The 21,192-nt window shown below is 36.3% G+C and overlaps 1 protein-coding gene across 1 annotated transcript in view; it reads left to right on the top strand.

The window, feature by feature from the left end:
• The window catches only part of LOC149783630 (WD repeat-containing protein 48-like), a 67,726-nt gene that overhangs the window by 21,912 nt on the left and 24,622 nt on the right, over window positions 1-21,192 (top strand). Inside the window, exons 9-12 of the mRNA XM_089931878.1 lie at window positions 6,704-6,772; window positions 9,723-9,813; window positions 16,851-16,948; window positions 18,491-18,598. Of these exons, the coding sequence (XP_089788004.1) occupies window positions 6,704-6,772; window positions 9,723-9,813; window positions 16,851-16,948; window positions 18,491-18,598 (366 nt within the window). The remainder of the gene's footprint in view (window positions 1-6,703; window positions 6,773-9,722; window positions 9,814-16,850; window positions 16,949-18,490; window positions 18,599-21,192) is intronic.

A 21,192-nucleotide genomic window follows, 5' to 3' on the forward strand; every position in this document is an offset into this window, starting at 1 on the left:
GACTGGTTGATACTGCAGAGTAGAAGCTATAACTCGAGCATCATCTGTACTGTCTTTCATGATAATCCTTTAGCAGATTGTACGAATTAACAGATATAACACTAAATAATGACATTAACTGTATGACTAACCTTTATGAATTATTTGTTCTCCATGATTTTTGTTGATATTTATAATACAGTCATTCTGTTTTGTTTCTTGTCCTGCAAATGGACATTTTTTTTCTTCCACAGTTTTATCAGTGTATTAATTCTGCATGCTTTGAGTTTTAAAATCAGTGCTTACTGCACTGTGCAGCTGTGAATGATGTGATCATTACATTATGACATCATAAATATGACATCACTTTGACAATAGGAATATTTATAGGCCACTATCACAGGATACCTTGGGGTTCGACTACATATCTCTTGCTGAACAGTGAGTGAAAGAGCAAAGCAAACATCCATAAGTATCCTCTCGCAAGAAGATGTATTGACCAGTTTATGTGGAGACATCCCATAACCCATCCCAACATAATGAATCAGATAATGTTCTAACCAAATGGATGATCTATTTCCGTATTGACTGGACTGGGCCATATACAAGGGATCATAAGTGCCATGACTACAATATACACATGATAAGTCTCTAGAAGACAATCTGTTGTCCATATAGTCAAACCTGGTCTATACTGGCAATTACAGAGACTAGTCTAACCCACATACTACATCAGGACATTCCTTATGCCAAGCTTAGTTCCTCAAATTCCAACAGATGTGCTTCACAAATTTCTCTAGCCTTTGCCACTAGAAGGGACCTCATAATCAGTGACCGTTTGGAAGTCACAGTATCAATTTAGGCGCTCCACGCATTTAGTCAAGGGAATAAATGGGTGCATATTCATTGGATGTTCCACTTCATAATGGAGGCACAACATGAATAGCAGGTGGACAAAAGTTGCAATGCTCTCTACCTCCACTTATAGCTCAGACATGGCCCAAGATACACTTGGAACCTTCATTATCTATTCTCCACTTTAATGATCAGGTTGACAGAATTCGCAACATGCCACCATCCCTTTCAGTCTCAGCCACAGCTTAAGGATTTTCAGGTTGACCAACAAGTTTGCAGGGATGAGTGCATGCCACTGGAAAACAATCCTACAACTAAGTGGAAGCGTTACAGGATGATCAGTCGTTTTCACCCGCATTCCACAAGACGATCCTAATCTGAATGACATGCATACACACCCCTATTCCCATCCTATCAAAGATCCCAATCTTTTGTGGCTGAATGGGGAAGATCTGTCATGACATTAGGGTTACCCAACAGGTTTCCTGGGCACTCTATCATGTTCAGCACTGCTACTAGGCCTTTCGCAAGAGTTCTTCAGCTCCATCACAGTACTTATCAGTTGGTTCTCAACCTAAGCACATTCAATCAACTCTGTTATGCTCTTGGATTTGTAGTGGAATGCAACAGTGGGTCCTAATGCCATCCGTTGTGGAGACTACACTATGTGGACTTACAAGAGGTGTGATTTCAAGTCTCCGCTAAAATGGCTTCCAGTAGTTCTGCGATTTGTCTCCAATAGGCTACAAGCAAAATCAGCAAAACGTTTCTTATTGGTGGACCCATCTGCTTGCATTTCCTCCATGATGGATCATGTTCATGAAAGCCCTCCTCCCACTTTTATTATCGAGAAAAGGCTTCTGTTCATCAGGAATTAGATATTAGTAATAATTCATTTCTATTCTGGACACTTCATCTCTCAGTCATCAACAGGACATCTACTTAGATATTTTCATCCTGAATAAAGTGGGATATCTGTCATGCATATTGGACTAAACCCACACAAATGAATTTGCTCCACAGATTGGACTAAACCCACACCAATGAATTTTCTCCACGTATTGGACTAAGCCCACACCAATGAATTTGCTCCGCATATTAGACTAAACCCACACCAATGAATTTGCTCCACATATTGGACTAAACCCACACCAATGAAATTGCTCGAAATATTGGACTAAACCCACACCAATGAATTTTCTCCACATATTAAACTAAACCCACACCAATTTATTTGCTCCACATATTGGACTAAACCCACACCAATGAATTTGTTCCACATATTGTACTAAACCCACACCAATGAAATTGCTCAAAATATTGGACTAAACCCACACCAATGAATTTTCTCCACATATTAAACTAAACCCACACCAATGAATTTGCTCCACATCTTGGACTAAACCCACACCATTGAATTTGCTCCATGTATTGGACTAAACCAACATCAATGAATTTGCTCCACATCTTGGACTAAACCCACACCAATGAATTTTCTCCGTATATTGGACTAAACCAGCATCAATGAATTTGCTCCATATATTGGACTAAACCCACACCAATGAATTTTCTCCACATATTGGACTAAACCCACACCAGTGAATTTGCTCCATGTATTTACTAAACCAACATCATTGAATTTGCTCCACGTATTGGACTAAACCCACACCAATGAATTTGCTCCACATATTGGACTAAACCAACACCAATGAATTTGCTCCACATATTGGAAGTTAGGACAGTCAGCACCATCACTGCATATGAGTGAAACTGTTCTCTATCTTTCTCCATGCCATGGAATGGAGATCAGAGCACACTTATCTAGTTCATATCAGAGATCTCTCATCCTCAAATGTTCAAGGCATTTTGGAGGAACCTTTCTCCATGGCACAAAGGTTACCCTTCTAGATCATTCGACAATCAGATGCAACTTCACAACTTCTGCAGGAGGGAAATAATTTCCCTTTGAAGCAGATGGAGTCTTTTCCAGTAAAGTTATCTAGGAGTTGTCTCACATACCTTATGGGACAGGAGATGGTCTCTCCAGGGTAAGGTGATGTATCTCCCTCCACCGTTAACCTATTCTCCCTAGGTATTATAATTGGGTAAGTGTATTGAAGAAAAAACAACTTTTTCTTTGAGAATACTTACCGAGTCATAATACCAATGCACCTTCCCAGCCTCCCCACAGGTAAATCCACATAGAGAGCATGCCTCACACTACAGTAATAAGTGAGATGTTCACAGGCTTGGCGCAAATCCCTTCACCAAGGGGAAATCACTCACCTAGATTGGCAGATAAAATTTAGCTAAAAGTGTTAATTGGGAGGATTGTATTTACAAGAGTGTCTCCTAAGGTATTATAATTGACATTTTACTCGAATAAAAATTGTTTTTTCCAGCTTTAGATACATGGAAATATATTTTTAAAGAGTTACAGTTCCAAGCCCAAGAACATTAAATTATTAGTCCCTAATTTAATTGCGGTATACTGTAGTACCTATCACAGTGTGTTTAGAAATACTGTGATACTAAATAGTTTGTAGTACCCAGCTCAATTTATCAAGATACACAGCCAGCAGCTTGATACATTATTGATACACATATCAACTTGAAGGTCTTGTCATTTTGGATTGTCATTGGTCGGATAATGCCATTTCATATATGTTGATTGAACACTTCATCATGCTAATTGTAGAATTTGTAGACTTAAAGATGATTGGGAAAAAGTTAGATCTGTAGACCAGTTAAAGTTAGTGTTGAATATAAATAATTTTTCAGTATGTTTTTTGTTTGTATTCTGGTTCTAATCCCCATGGATTTTGCCCATTTTTGCCAAAGTTTTGACCTGCAGAGATCTAGGTTAGTAGTGAAAATTAGTGTAGATTTTTCATAGTCTATTTTAATTATGGCATTAATATATTAACTACGATGTAGTCTCATTGAAGTATTGGTACTTATATTAGTACTAGTAATATACTGATTACACTTTTTATGCTCAGGTTATGCCTTTTTTGCTCCTTATATTAACAAAAATTACTTTCTCTTGGGGTTGGCATGTATGGTGTATTGGGGTTGGCATGTATCGTGTATTGGGGTTGGCATGTATCGTGTATGAGCAGAGCTAACTACAGTGGAATCACTCCCTGCATATCTAAAACAGCTACAAGAATCACAAGCACAGCGTAGTAGAAAAACTATTTACAACATACACTTTCCTTTTACAGGTGTAACACAAGGTTACTTATATAGTTTAAAATCTGACCCATCACTGATTCCATGCAAATTTATTTTATCTCATTGGCATGTTCGGTCATTGATAATATATCAGCATTAAAGATTCTTTCCAAATTTATTTCCCTGGTACGATTTCATTACTTTACTGACCATTTAATAGCTGCCGTCATTTTACATTTACTTCGACGTCATTTGTATTTTAAAAAAAGCAGTGAATAAGATACATTCATTTGTATTAGATGGCTATTGTTTACCATGGGATGGAGAAACAGTAACCACCAATCAGAAGTTGACTGTAGTTTTCACTGCATAACATACTGGATGAGTAGGCTTCCAACTTGGATGCAGATAAGATACAAAGCAACAAATAAACTTTGCATAAAAGTGGCTATTAATTTATCAGTAAAGTTCTTAAATTATACATGGAGAACAAGCTTGGAATGTCTCCTTTTAGTTGAACATGTTATCACTAGCTGAATGTGCCAGCAGGCTAAGCAAAAGTGTGCACAGAATTGGCGAAAGGGGAGGGGAAAGAGTTAGAATTGCAAATTAGACAGCTTGTGTTATTTTATAGAAGGGGAGTGGGTGTTGTCAGTAGTGTTTATCTTTTCCTGACAAAAACAATTGCCTGTTCAAGTGGTTGCTCTCTGATGAATTCTCAAACTTAAAGAAAAAAAAGGCAAATGACTAATAATTATTCATGACTGCTAAAGGTTAAAATAACTTGTAGAGGGTAAATAATATTTTGTACTCATTCTTCATATCTTGTGTCAATATGGCAGAATGATTGAGACATGGGTATATCAATTAATCATTTCACCACTGCTGCTTTATCTAGAGCTGTGACCTTCAAATGACCTTGTACAGAAATTTCAGAGGATATGAAGGGCTACTTGTCATTTATTTCTCATTATCTTTATTTAAATTTATTAAGTCATAAAATGTGTTACAGATCTTTAATAAAACTGTAGCAATAAACAGGTGTGATAACTTAGTTTTGCTGGTAATGGCTGCCTTCCAGACTTCTTAGGGTCATATACGCCAGCTGATGAAGATCATTCTTAGCTCACCAGTTTACCACTGCTAAAAACAGAAAAACCTTTAAATGACATCTTCTTTAAAGCTGCTCAATAGTACTTGATCAAATTTGACTGACATCAACTTAAAGAGCAAATGATGTCAATCTGTCATGAAATATAGTGATCATTACTAAAAATAAGATGTCAGTCTGTTGTTAAATATAGTGATCATTACTAAAATGTTAATTCCTTAAATATAGTGATCATTACTAAAATACAATGTCAGTCTGTCGTTAAATATAGTGATCATTAATAAAATGTTAATTCCTTAAATATAGTTATCATTACTAAAATAAGATGTCAGTCTGTCGTTAAATATAGTGATCATTACTAGAATAAGATGTCAGTCTGTCATTAAATATAGTGATCGTTACTAAAATAAGATGTCAATCTGTCATTAAATATAGTGATCATTGCTAAAATAAGATGTCAATCTGTCGTTAAATATAGTGATCATTGCTAAAATAAGAAAAACTGTTCATTGACTTCTGCTCAACAGAATTGGCCAAATTTGAGTGAAAGAAGCCAGTATAAAGGGATTTTAGATTTGTACAAATGTTACTGAACATAACTTGACCAGATTTGAGATGAAACACCCAGGCACAAGGGCTTTCACTTTTTTAGCCCTTGGGTATATAGGAATCCTTGTGACCATCCATTCATTCATCTGTCTATCACACTATTGTGAACACAACTAGTCCCCCAGTTATCACCTGAAGATGCACATGTCAACAAATCTCTTTATGCTTGTAATTTGATGAGAGCTATCTTTTGTTTTTCTTGTTGCTGAGTATGACAGTATCTTGTGATGTCTCTGAGTATTGATGGATTGCTGTGATACTTGGCACATATTATGACCATTGTCTCAATATGTGTATATCAACAAATTACAGTAATCAGATATTTCTTTTTGTTGTTCAATTAATTGCCTTTATTAACTTACATATAGATGTATTAATGACAGAATTTGGTGATTGCAGTTAGACTTAAGATTTAAATGGAAGTTTGTAAATGTCATGATTACCATCTGAAGATGTGCATATCAACAAGGGAAGGTGCTCCTGCAGTCTTTGTTAGAGTTGTTGCCCCTTTTGACTTCTATTATTGTGTATTAGAGTCTCGTGTCTAACCCTGACCTTACCCTAACCCTAAACCCTAAATATCTTGATACATAAATATGAATGCATGTTCACAATTGTACTTAGTTTGCAAACCAGAACCATTTTGTGAAATTTTGCAAGTACATATATTTATTTTAGTGTTGCTCCAATTAAGTTCATGAATTGGTCACTTTCACTGAATTGGCCAGTTAATGGATATCAATCTTTGTGGTTGATTTCATTAGGAATCCTACTGTTTCTGCTGTTTCATATTCTTGGCTAATTTGAAATACCCCTTGATTCAGCATGATATTATGTGAACAGATCAAGTTATTTTTATTGGATAATTGATTGAATTGCAAAAGTTGATGATTTATCACAAAATTGTAAGCTGTTTCCAACTTGTATGTATCCCATTTATATAATGATTAATGTATTTTAATTTATTTCTAGCTGGAACTTGCACACACAGATCATCCTTCACTTTGGGTTGCTACAACAGACTCCTGTATCAGGAACTGGGTAATTATTATTATCATCCCTAGGCTTTATCATTCTAAATATAGTGATACACTCTATCTGTCTGTTTTTCTATTACCATATTTCCATCTGTCTATTACCCTATCTTGATCAGTCTCCCTATCCCCATCTGTCTTTCTGTCTGTTGCCCTATCTCCTGTCTGTCTGTCTTTACCCTATCTCCTTCTGTCTGTTTTCTATTTCCCTATTTCCATCTCTCTGTGACCTTACCTCCATCTGTCTGTCTTTCTGTTACCCTTCGCCCATCAGTCTCTCTGCCTGTTACCCATTCTCGATCAGTCTTTTACCCTATCCCAATCTGTCTGTTACCATATCTCCTGTCTGTCTGTCTATTACCCTATCTTCTTCTGTCTATTTGTGTATTACCCTATCTCTTAATCCCCATCCAGAGGTTCCTTGTAGGAGATAGGTTGGGTGTCAAAAGCTCAAATTTGTTACAATAACATTTTCCTTTTTAGTACAAAACTCGATACAAAACTCGATACATGTTTTCCAAGATATAATACGAGTGGATATGGGATTACAAAACCTGGTCCATGCTTGGGGTGATGTATAGGGAATGTTGTATGGGTCAGAGGGTCAAAAATGTTACTTTTCAAGTTGGGCTATTTTTAAACAGATTGGAGATATTGCTATAGTTAGGCATCGGAGTAACCTAAGGCTTAACTTTTTTTGGAAAATTTGGACAGTGTAAACTAAGTAATATTTATGGTTGGGATTCAATATGACGAATCCTGTAGGTGAAAGGAATTTGTCCCCATTTCTTGATTGTATTTCTACTATGCCGATTGCAGACAGACATAGACTTATTGTATGTTCATATGCCATTTTCATCTTGATCAGGATAAAAACAACACTTCCAAATGGACTGCCTGTTAGTTGTCAGTGAATAATACCAAAATATTGTCTTGCGGCAAGTACAGTGTTTATACAACCAAACACAAATATTAATACAAATACAGGTTATGAGGACTTGCATGAAAATTGAAGGAATAAACTTGCCTGTAGACACTCATGTTAAACAATATTGACAGAAACTTCACTTTGCGGTATTTAATTTACCTGTAATAGTTTCAAATTATTACAATCCAAATAACTGTAGATACAAGAATTGTGTACTAAATACTGTCATGAAATATGTAAACAGTGCATACCATATATGCATATCGGATGGGAAATATGGCATGAAAACATACAAATATTTGAATAGACAGTATTTTTGTGTACTGCAAACGTCTAAAGTTTCCAGCTTCACCCGGAAATTTATCCATTTTTTGTATATTGTGCCTATAAGATGACTCCTACTCTGCATAAATTGAATTTTCAGTATTAAAAAAACATCAACTTATAAGCGAGTATATATGGTCATTATACATGTATATTTAGTTAACTATGGCAAATAGCTCCAAGGCAAGTGTTTGTTTTATACCAAGACCACCGATGTTGAATGTGATTTTGTATGCCTTGTATACAGTTCAAGCAAGCTAACCATTTTATATCTCACAGGTTTATTATTGTGCACAATGACTTAGAAAATCATTTCTTTCCATTGTCCTAATGTAACAGGTGGAAAATTATAATAAATTTTACCCTGTATCGTTATAATAAGTAAATTTTATATTTGTCTAATTTCTGCTTATTTTGAATGTAACCTCAAAAATTAAAATTACAAAATACTCCATCAGTCTAAAGCAGTGAATTGAATTCAGTCACATTGCAAAACTTTTAATAATAAATATATGCACTATAATATAAAGACATACACTGTAATAGAAATATATACACTGTACTATAAATATATACACTATAATAAAATTACATACACTAATATAAATTTGAAAGTGCAAAAATGAGAAGTTACTATTGTAAGTACATTTGTTAATTCAGCAATCTTAAAAATAAGATATTGTGTAATGGGTATTTTGTGTAATGGGTATTTTGTGTAATGATTATATTGTGTAATGTGTATTTTGTGTAATGGGTATTTTATGTAATGAATATATTGTGTAATGGGCATTTTGTGTAATGGGTATATTGTGTAATGGGTATATAATGTAATGAATATATTGCATAATGGGTATTTTGTGTAATGGGTATATTGTGTAATGGGTATATAATGTAATGAATATTTTGTGTAATGGGTATTTTGTGTAATGAATATATTGCATAATGGGTATATTGTGTAATGAATATATTGTGTAATGGGTATTTTGTGTAATGGGTATATTGTGTAATGGGTATATAATGTAATGAATATATTGCATAATGGGTATATAGTGTAATGAATATATTGTGTAATGGGTATTTTGTGTAATGGGTATTGTGTAATGGGTATATAATGTAATGAATATATTGCATAATGGGTATATAATGTAATGAATATATTGCATAATGGGTATATTGTGTAATGGGTATATTGTGTAATGGGTATATAATGTAATGAATATATTGCATAATGGGTATATTGTGTAATGAATATATTGCATAATGGGTATATTGTGTAATGAATATATTGTGTAATGGGTATATTGTGTAATGGGTATTTTTTGTAATGAATATATTGCATAATGGGTATATTGTGTAATGAATATATTGTGTAATGGGTATATTGTGTAATGGGCATTTTTTATAATGATTATATTGTATAATGGGTGTACTGTATAATGGGTATTGTAGGGCCTTCTCATCATTCAGTGGCCATGACAACCAATAGTGTTAATGCTTAATGCACTGATGCAGAATGGAGTCTTTGGAAAAGGGAGCAGAGCAAATGTATTCTTTTGATTACCCATCAAAAGGTTTCAGAAAATTTTGATCGGCTTCAAAATTGTCAAATTTAATTTTTTCTTAATGTATTAAATGTTATGTAATGATGCAATTAAAAATGCCTTTTGTTGTGTGTTAATCCTCTCATCAAATTTATCATTTTTAGTCACTTAAAGCTGCCAACAAAAGACTGTCAGCAGGATATGACAATGACAGTGTGACTCCAGTATGTACACAGTCTGATGCTACTATTAAAGGTAAGATACAATTCTTTTTGTTGATGTTGTGCAATAATAGTGATACTGTTAAAATGCATTGGTATGGGATAAGCCAGTCACACATGAGGGTCAAAATTTGGAGGGAGAAACAAGGCCCTCAGATTCTGACCCTGAGGGCAGGATTTATGTATCTGTAGAGGGCAATAATTCCCTCTGCTTTTACATATGGGGGAATAACTCCCTCTGTTGTTTCTACTGAGCACCCATCGATCCTAACAAGCAATTACCTGGATACCCACTCAAAGGGAAATTGTATTAACTGTGAACCTGAACTGCTGTGTCGTATATTCATACATTCCAACCCCCAAAAGAAATATAAGCTATTACTAATATAAGTGGCAGAAAAGCATAATCTTAGCAGCAAAGGAGCAATCTATATATTGCATGCCATAATTACAGAAAACTATGAAAAATGTACATTTATTTTTGCTACTTACCTGGATCTGCGGTTAAAATTCTTGTCACAAATCAGCAAAATCCATGTGGATTTGTAGTTATTACAAGAGTATTGACCAAAACAAATTGATAAATTATTTATGCATAACACTCATTTTAACTAATCTACATGTCTAACTTTCACTGAATGGTTATGAAGTCCACAAATGATAAATTCTTTATTACATTACTGTTGAATTCTTCTTTCGCACTTTAAGTGCTATTGATTTGTCTTTTCATGACACAAGAAGATTTTATGTTTAACAAACTCTCTCCCCTCTAACATTTGTCAGTCATATAACATCCATGAGTCACACTGATAAAGCCCATTATCTGACACCATTTTTTTCCTTCAATTTAGAGGGGGCCCTGAGTGGCCGAGTGGTCTAAAGCGCTCTTCGTTATGGATCACTGCCATCTCACCTCTGTCTGCGGCGGTTCGAGTCTAGGATTCAGCCAATGTGGGAATGTGAGAAAGCTTGCCAGTAGCTTCTCGTGGGTAGGTGGTTCTTTCCGGGGTTTTCCCGGGTTCTTCCTCCACCATTAATACCGGCCGCCATGTATAGCCTATCGTGTGCTGAAAAATGGCGTTAAACCCCACAACAACAAATCCTTCAATTTAGACTTGTCTGCTATGTATATGTTTATCAAAATGTAATGAATCTGTGACACGTACAGTTACGGTGAATAGAAAATAAGAAAATTAGGTCTAACACAGCAGCCAATAGTCACATGACATGAGCTTTGAACTGAAATTGCTATTTTGTATCTCGCTTGCTCCTGACGTCTTTGATCTGAACTTGGAAACATGTTTTTATTTTAATTTTTAATGGGAACCCAGTTACCCATTTTATTACACAGGTTATTATCAATGGGCAGCGTGGCCCCAAGTGGTCTAAAGCGCTCTCCGTTACGGATCACTGCCATCTCACCTCTGTCTGCGTGGGTTCGAGTCTAGGATTCGGATAACATGGGTATGTGAGAAAGCTTGCCAGTAGCTTCTTGTGGGTCCAGGGTTTTCCCGGGTTCTTCCTCCACCATTAATACTGGCCGCCATGCATAGCCTATCGTGTGCTGAAATATGGCATTAAACCCCACAACATCAACATCAACATCATCAATGGGCAGCTACCTGATTACCTGGGTACCCATTGACAATTTTAGGGAATACCTCCCTCTGCTGTTTCATATGGCAAAATCTGTAGAATACCAGACAGCAAATACAGCTGAGGGAAAGGTTTTTTCATTCCAGGGATGAGTGAGTTGAAACACATACTTGGCCCAGGAATCTCTCTACTCAACACAATACACCTATCCACTGTGATACTTGTATTCTTACTGACACCAGCACTAAATGCAAGCTTGATACTAAAATAGGTCAAAACCATTAAAATACCTTGTTTGAAGTGAAGACAGTCCCATAGATAAATCTTATTATAAGAAACAAAGCTTTACCGCAAGAAATATCAGCTTCACACTTAGGCTGCAATTTCTTAAATGATTGTCATATTTACTGTGACACTTATCAGTCATCTAGGTGTAAATGAGTGTCACACTTACTGTGATATCAGTTGGCTAGGTGTAAATGATTGTCACATTTGCTGTGATATCAGTCAGCTAGGTGTAAATGATTGTCACACTTACTGTGACACTCAGCTATGTGTAAATGATTAAATGTCAAGAAGCTTTGGTTTTCAGTGAGATATCACACATCATCATGAGTTAGACATGTGGATGTCAAGAATCTTTGGTTTTCAGTGAGATATCACACATCATTATGAGTTAGACATGTGGATGTCAAGAAGTTTTGGTTTCAGTGAGGTTGACATTGCAGGGGTGGGAGTGGGAGACAAGTGCCCCACTCCTCCAGAAATGCCCCATACGGCTTGCGTCTCTGCGTCTCTGATTGCCTCCGTCAACTAAAATCCAGCTTCTGGCCTTTGTGAGTGGCTTAGCTTTGAAGTCAGGCGGACCATGTTTTCCACTAACAGGAGAAGGGGTGAAGGCGGGCCACTGGCACCTTAAAACCAGCATTCCTCATTCCCTTTGGTCCACCAATTGAGTGGAGATGGGGGATCTGCTGCATGGGCAACAGCTGATTCTCCATACCACCCTGCCCAGGCATCATAGCTCCAATGGAGAGGACACTCCAGCATCTTACAGTGTCAGCACAACACAGGAAGTAGCAGTTTATTTTTTCTATGTCAAAGCTCGATTGACACAGAGGTTAGCACTAGGGCATAACCGATTAGCATTTTTCTACTGATTTCCGATTCCGGATTTTGGGCATGAAATTTTTCCGATTCCGGATACGATTCAATTAATCGGAAATGCTAAATTAAAAGGTTTTTCAAATTAACTTTTTAAACCGTGTTACACACGTTTTGCATATCACACCGATGTCACAAGGGGAAGGATATGGCAGGACTATAGCAAAATGCAACGAAGTTCAAAGCCACAAAGAATCCATGAAATTTTTTATTTTTTTGCCAGTTCCGACCCATTCTTTGTTCAACAATTAGTTGATCTTGCCGCCAGGCTTTTATTTTCCCGCCTTAATCATTTATGTCGGCAAGCGGCCAGTTCCATCCTGTACTTTATTCAACAATTAGTTGATCTTGCCGCCATGCTTTAATGTCGCGGTCAAATAAAAATAAAACAGGCTTTTGTTTGGTCCTATAAAGTTGGCCTCTTGCGGAATCATTTTCTTTTAATACCTCATTAGCATGTGTCAATGTATTCAATATTATACCTTCATTATTGAGGATGTTGACATAAACGGGTAGGACTGTATTATATATTTTAATAAATTTAAATCTTTCGGTCTAACTCGAGTATTATCATTTCACCCCGTTGTGTTGACCATATTGGACTTTTCTGACTTCTTATTTAACTTTATTAACGCACTATCGAATGACACGCAGTGTTAGACACGGTGCTATAGAAATTCAACTTTATTATTTTTATTATCCGAATCGGTCGTTCCTGCCTTGTCCGACTCCGATTAATCGGAAGTTCATACTATCCGGTGGAATCCGATTTCCGGATCAAAAGTCGGTTATGCCCTAGTTAGCACCAGGGGTTACTTCTGATGGACAGCTACCACATGCCATGGCCTGCCTGCTTCACTGGGTGCATGGAGCTTAGAGAACCACCTCGACAAGTGGGCCACAAACTCCACACCAGGAAAGACTCAAAGAAGAAAAAAGAAGACTCCAGCTCTTCGTTTTGCAAGCTGGAATGTCAATACCATGCATCCTGGATTGACTGCTGACCTACAACAGATCGACGATGCACGGAAGACTGCCGTCATTGACAGAACTTTCCTGACTGAACATTGACATTGCCTGCCTCCACGAGACCCAACTGGCTGATAGCGGCACCATCAGGGAAGCTAATTACACCTTCTTTTCGAAAGGGAAGCCCTCGGATGAACCTAGGCTGCATGGTGTATGCTTTGCCATAAAGAACACTCTAGTTGCCTTCATTGAACCTCTGTCATCAGGTACTGAGAGAATCCTTGCCCTCTGGTTGTCAACATCCTTAGGCCCAGTCAACATCTTCAGCATGTATGCCCCAACCCTCTGCTCTACCCACAAGGAGAAAGACAAGTTCTGTGAGGCTCTGGATCAGGCAGTATTCAGTATTCCCAACACTGAAGGCCTCTACTTATAAGGAGACTTCAATGCTAGAGTGGGAGCTGACCAAGAAGCCTGGTCCACCTGTCTTGGCTTTTACGGAAGGGGCAAAATCAACGAGAACGGTCAGCGACTGCTGGAGATGTGCTGCTCCCATAGCCTATGTGTGACCAACACATTCTTCAAATGCCCATTACATTCCTCAGTTATAAATATTAATAGTATGGGGGAGTGTACCCTTTTTTCATGGCAACCCACTAAGCGTATAGGGATTCAGCCTTCCTTCCCTCGAAGGATATCCTGGGATGCTCAGCATTCCATCCTATTACCTATTCTCCTAGTGTTAACATGATTGGGTAACATATTTGAAGGGGAAAGCAAATTTTATAAGTAAATTATGTTTCTCCAAAAATACTTAAATGATCACATTACTTTTCATACCTCCCAACCACATAAACATACAATGCAACCCCGCTATAATGTACCCTGCTTTAACGTGAATTTGGATATAATGCGATCGTGGTGTGGCTCCCGAAATTTTGTATATTCATTCGCACATGAAAAAAATATTTTTTGTTCAAAGTACATTAAATAATGAATAACAAATTTATTATCATTATGGGGAAGAGATTGCATATGAATTCGAATTTAATATGATCGTGGCGTGGTTCCTGAAATTTTAAATACATGTATGTGTATATTTCTCGTACCGGGGAAAGAAAGCAAAAAAATTTAAGTATGAGAAATAGTGTGTGAAACGTTTATTATCATTTTGGGGAAGAGTTCGCGTATGAATTTTAATATAATACGATCGTGGCGTAGCTTGTAAAGTTTAACAATATCACCAGGTTCTTGAAGTGTTATGCCAAAATAAACATTATCGGACATGTTACCAGTAAATAATGTCCGCTTTATTAGCTGGAAATTGAATTGGTATGAAATTGTACATGCGTTCAGCTTTTAAAAATTTTTTTTATAAAAGTGACTCATGATTATTGCAGGCCTACTGCACTTAGTTCTCGGGTTTTACATGTGTATGGGGTTTACTTATGAACTCGTTATTAATTTCCTATTTGTTTATAAAAATATTTTACCGTTACGGTAACGCAAGTTCACAAACGCAATTACGTTCTCTGCACTTTGTGCAAAAAAATAATATTATAATTTTGGGGAAGAGATCGTGTATGAATTCGAGTATAATACGATATATAATACAATCATGGCGTGGTTCCTGGAATTTTAAATACATGTACCTGTATTTTTCTCGTACCTGGTAAAATACTTTTTAAAAGTAAGAGAAATAGTGTGCAAAACGTTTATTATCATTTTGGGGAAGAGTTCGAGTGTGAATTTGAATATAATATGATTGTGGCTTGGCTTCTGAAATTTAATAATTTCAAAAGGTTCTTGAAATGTTTTGCCAAAATAAACATTATCGGAAATGTTACTTATTACTGATCCATGAGTAAAGCCAGTAGGTCGTCTTTGTGATTGTCTTCAATTAATTCTGTGTACCATCGTTGCTCAAACAATAGCCGACATGTGTTTCTTTAAGTGCATACACAAACAAGCAGCAGACAATGCGTTGGTTGATAAAAGATTCTCACAATTTAATAAACATCAAAAAATGAAAGCCGCCAACATGTTTGTTGGGCTTGGCAGTGTTATTAGACGCAACCAGTTGACCAGTAAATAATGTCCGTTTTGTTAGCTGGAAATTGAAAGGGTATGAATTTGTATATACGTTCAGCTTTACATTTTTTTTAAAGTGACTCATGACCATTGTAGGCCAACTGCACTTAGTTCTCGGGTTTTGCATGGCTATGGTGTTTGTTTATGAACTCGTTATTAATTTCCTATTTTTTTAAAAAATATTTTACCGTTATAGAAAAGCAAGTTCACAAACACAAATCGTTCTCAGCACTTTGCGTCATGATTAGTATAGTAGTTTTCACACGTTTCTTTCAATAGTCACAAAATCTGAAGTAAAGGTTATATGCAAGCTGAAAGCATGTGTTGATTTGTAATTATTCTTGTTGTAGCCGTTCAAACGAATAGGCGTACAAGCGTTCATTATTGGAAATTTGCAATGGATAAATGTACACGGAAATGCATGAGAAAATTTTAGCAGTATGAAATTTGTACAGACACCGTTCATAGACCCTGGAACGTAATGAACCGTATACATGCTTTGTCTTTCTTAACCTAATTTTGCTGTTAATTTTTCTGTTGAATTCAGGCACATAATGACGTGTGACAAAATTACTGAATAGTTTAAATTTGTATGCCATTTTTGCAATGGAATTACATATTTTATGGATTAATTTCAAGCCCTGATGGTACGATATCAGACAGCAAGTAAACACTGTTGATACTTTGTTCATGCTGTATATTAAATGTTGAATTCAGATACAGTGATCAGAGGAAAAAATATTGAATATTGTAAAGCTGTGCAAGTTTTCAGTGGAATTACATGCATAATTTATTATAGATGAACCAAAAGCCATGACAGCACGATAGTAAACGGTGTTTATACCCTATTCATCATATACCATAGACATGAATGCATGTATATGTGTGAATGAGTTGTTCTCTCAAAAAAGTAAAATACTGTAGAACCCCGCATTAACACGACCCCGATATTAACTCGATCCAATTTTGTGGGCCCCAATTATCACGTTATAGCGGGGTTCCACTGTACTTGTTGATCCATAATCAGCTTAAAACTAGTGACAGTAAGGGAGATAGGCTAGATAATGGTCATGGATTATTATCCTTTGTCTATATGATATAAAAGACATTTTTCTTCTGTTAGGAGGGCTGGATTCAGAAGGTGGTTAGATTATGTTCCTAATTTTGATGTGATTGGGTAAGTATTTTTGAAGAAATGTAATTTACTTTAAAAATTTGCTTTTCATATTGAGCCATGATTTTCTGTTGTAGGAGGTCCTAGCATAAGGCAGTACTATGTGCTAAACGACAAAAGACATATTTTAACAGTAGATACAGATGAAAATGTGGCATTATGGGATGTGTTAACAGTAAGTAACCCTCACCTTATTTTAATATTTCCATTATACCTTGAAATCATTACTTTCCATGCATGTTATTAAAGTGCACAATGCTAGCCACTAAGTACTCACTTTATTCTTAAAGTCTTTGTAATAATTTTGCTTGGTGTATAAAAATTTCCATAAATTTTCTTCCAGTAAACAAGAGATTAGTGTATATATTATAGTCAGCCCTAACTGCAAACGTGATGTGTTGCCAGATCTGGGTCTGTGCAGTTTTTTAAGAGTAATTAGTAGAACAAAGAACATAAACCCTCTGTTGTTTGCAGTTGGACTTTGATTCATCTCTTGGCATTAGATGTTTAGGATTCACAGTTGTGCATAATCATTATTGGTTTTGAATTCAGATTTACCCAGAGAAAAATGACCAAATCCCATACTCTCAAAACATTTATTTTTCAAAAGTAGAGCTCAGCAGGTCATCAATTCCAATGGTTAAACTTGCATGTGTTATAAACCACTGAACAGGATTTTACCATGACAATTTCTTACCATAAACCACTAAACAGGATTTTACCACAATAATTTATTATTATAAACCACTGTACAGAATTTTACCACAATTACTTATCATAAACCACTGAACAGGATTTTACCATGACAATTTCTTATCATAAACCACTGAACAGGATTTTACCATAACAATTTCTTATCATAAACCACAGAACAGGACTTTACCACAACAATTTCTTATCATAAACTACTGAACAGGATTTTACCACAACAATTTCTTATCATAAACCACTGAACATGATTTTACCACAACATTTTCTTATCATAAACCACTGAACATGATTTTACCGCAACAATTTCTTATCATAAACTACTGAACAGGATTTTAACACAACAATTTATTATCATAAACTACTGAACATGATTTTACCACAATAATTTCTTATCATAAACCACTGGGGGCCCCGAGTGGCCTTGTGGTCTAAAGCGCTCTCCGTTACGGATCACTGCCATCTCACCTCTGTCTGCGTGGGTTTGAGTCTCGGATTCGGCTAATGTGGGTATGTGAGAAAGCTTGCCAATAGCTTCTCGTGGGTCGGTGGTTCTTTCCGTGGTTTTTCCGGGTTCTTCCTCCACCATTAATACCGGCCGCCATGTATAGCCTATCGTGTGCTGAAAAATGGCGTTAAACCCTACAACAACAACAACAACATAAACCACTGAACATGATTTTACCGCAACAATTTCTTATCATAAACCACTGAATAGGATTTTACCACAACAATTTCTTATCATAAACCACTGAACAGGATTTTACCACAACAATTTCTTATCATAAACAACTGAACAGGATTTTACCACAACAATTTCTTATCATAAACTACCATAATCTACTGAACAGGATTTTACCACAATAATTTCTTATCATAAACCACTGAACAGGATTTCACCACAATAATTTCTTATCATAAACCACTGAACAGGATTTTTCCACAGCAATTTCTTATCATAAACCACTGAACAGGATTTTACCACATCTTTTTCATTCTGTTCATCCAGGCAAGAAAAGTGAATGATTTGGGTAAAACAGACCTTGAGGAGCAGATAAAAAACCACTTCAAGATGGTGCATGTACCAAACTGGTTTACAGTTGATTTGAAGACTGGGGTAAGAAAGGAAGAATAATCACCCCTTAGATGTCATAACTATTTTCACAGATTCCGATTTTGTGAAATTTAATAGACAATGACAAGGGAAGTTCATTAATTTTGTTTTTATTTTTATTTTTTAGGTCGCTAGGCATGTGAATTTGTTTTGCATCGTGAGTCTCATCTGTCCATCAACATTTATTAATTCGAGCTTTTCAAAAACCACTAAACCAATTTCAACCAGACTTGTCATTTAGCATCCTGGCATTAAGTGGTTTCAAAGTTGTTTAAATGAATCTGATCTGGTAGCCATCACTGAAAATAGACAAACCCTTAAATTACTTTTCTAAAAACTGTTGAACAGACCTTGACCATATTGGGCACAATGCATTCTGGCATGAAGGACTTCCAAGCTTACATATTAATAATACTGATGTTTCATCATGTATGTACACCTTCACTAAAAATAGAAACTACTTCATCTCATAACCAGTAGGAATGTGACCAAATTTCACTGAAAACATCTCAGTATGGAGATCTTTTAATTTGGTACAAATGCTGCAGGTTTGATGTAGAATATGACTGTTGTTTCTAAAAGTAGAAAAAACTTATAATGTCTTTATTGAAAGCTGTTAAACAGAATTTGACAGCAACCACTCTTACATAAAGAGCTTTCAAGTTTGTTCCCAAGATACAAGTCTTTAAGTGATATCTTGTCAAAACCACTTATCAAATTTTGACCTGTTACATGACTTATCCAGATAACCAGCTATTCAGACACATATTCTGATTGTTTATAGTTTCCCATTTGTTTGGTTAATTTCAGCAAATTTCAGAATTAGATTTTTGCCAGTTGTGCTACTAGGTACTAGGGAAGGAACTAGGAGGCATTGTTTACATTCAGTAGCCCAGATAAGGCATAATAATATAAATGTTTTAGGTTTAAAATCAGACTATTCTTGCCTTTGAATCATCAGCAACTATTTTTCTGCGTGAATATTTTAATATTTCTCTTTGTTATAATAAAACAATGTAGCCATAAATATTTTCATGTCATTGCCATGTCATATTATCATGTCATTGTTGTGTCATATCATCATGCCATTATCATGCATTGCTGTCATATTATCATGTCATTGCCATGCCATATTGTCATGTCATATTATCCTGTCAATTCCATATCATAGTATCATGTCACTGTGATGTCATAGTATCATGTCATTGCCATTCCATATTGTCATGTCATATTGTCACATCATTGCCATGTCATAGTATCATGTTGTCACACCATAGTGTCATGTCTTATTATCATGTCACTGCAATGTCATATTATCATGTCATTGCATTGTCATATTATCATGTCATTGCCATGCCATATTGTCATGTCATAGTATCATGTCACTGCAATGTCATATTATCATGTCATTGCATTGTCATATTATCGTGTCATTGCCATGTCATATTATCACCTTATAGCCTATCAACAATATATGACAGCTGATACCAGTATTCTGGTTGCTCATTTTCTAAACAGATTAAATTGTATGGACCCTGCATCATTCTCATGTGTATTCCTTCCAGATCTCACTTTTACAGTTACATTTATGCCATACCTCTTCTACTAGAATGTCTGTATATTTATCCCTATGGAGTGTGTACTTAACCAGCATGCCTGGGTCTTTGCTGTTCATGTAAGGGCCTGCACTATTCACATTAGGGTCTGTCCTGTTTATGTCAGAATCTACACTGTTCATGTCAAGATTTGAGCTGTCTGTGTTGGGGTCTGTCCTGTTTTTGTAAGAATCTACACTGTTCATGTCAGGATCTGAGCTGTCTGTGTTGTGGTCTGTCCTGTTTATGTCAGAATCGACACTGTTCATGTCAGGATCTGAGCTGCCTGTGTTGGGGTTTGTCCTGTTTATGTCAGAATCTACACTGTTCATGTCAGGATCTGAGCTGTCTGTGTTGTGGTCTGTCCTGTTTATGTCAGAATCTACACTGTTCATGTCAGGATCTGAGCTGTCTGTGTTGGGGTCTGTCCTGTTTATGTCAGAATCTACACTGTTCATGTCAGAATCTGAGCTGTCTGTGTTGGGGTCTGTCCTGTTTATGTAAGAATCTACACTGTTCATGTCAGGATCTGAGCTGTCTGTGTTGGGGTCTGTCCTGTTTATGTCAGAATCTACACTGTTCATGTCAGGATCTGAGCTGTCTGTGTTGGGGTCTGTCCTGTTTATGTCAGAATCTACACTGTTCATGTCAGAATCTGAGCTGTCTGTGTTGGGGTCTGTCCTGTTTATGTCAGAATCGACACTGTTCATGTCAGGATCTGAGCTGTCTGTGTTGTGGTCTGTCCTGTTTATGTCAGAATCTACACTGTTCATGTCAGGATATGAGCTGTCTGTGTTGGGGTCTGTGCTGTTCATGTCAGAATCTACACTGTTCATGTCAGGAACTGAGCTGTCTATGTTGGAGTCTGTCCTGTTCATGTAAGATCCTGCACTCATTATGTCAGAGTTGGCATTGTTTGTGTCAGGTCCTGCTCTATTCATGCCAGGAGTCGGCACTGTTTATGTCAGGTCCTTCTCTATTCATGCCAGGTCGGCACTGTTT

This window comes from Sinohyriopsis cumingii, chromosome 14 (genome assembly GCF_028554795.1).
Source record: "Sinohyriopsis cumingii isolate HCF-2022 chromosome 14, ASM2855479v2, whole genome shotgun sequence".
In the NCBI taxonomy this organism is placed as follows: Eukaryota; Metazoa; Mollusca; class Bivalvia; order Unionida; family Unionidae; genus Sinohyriopsis; species Sinohyriopsis cumingii.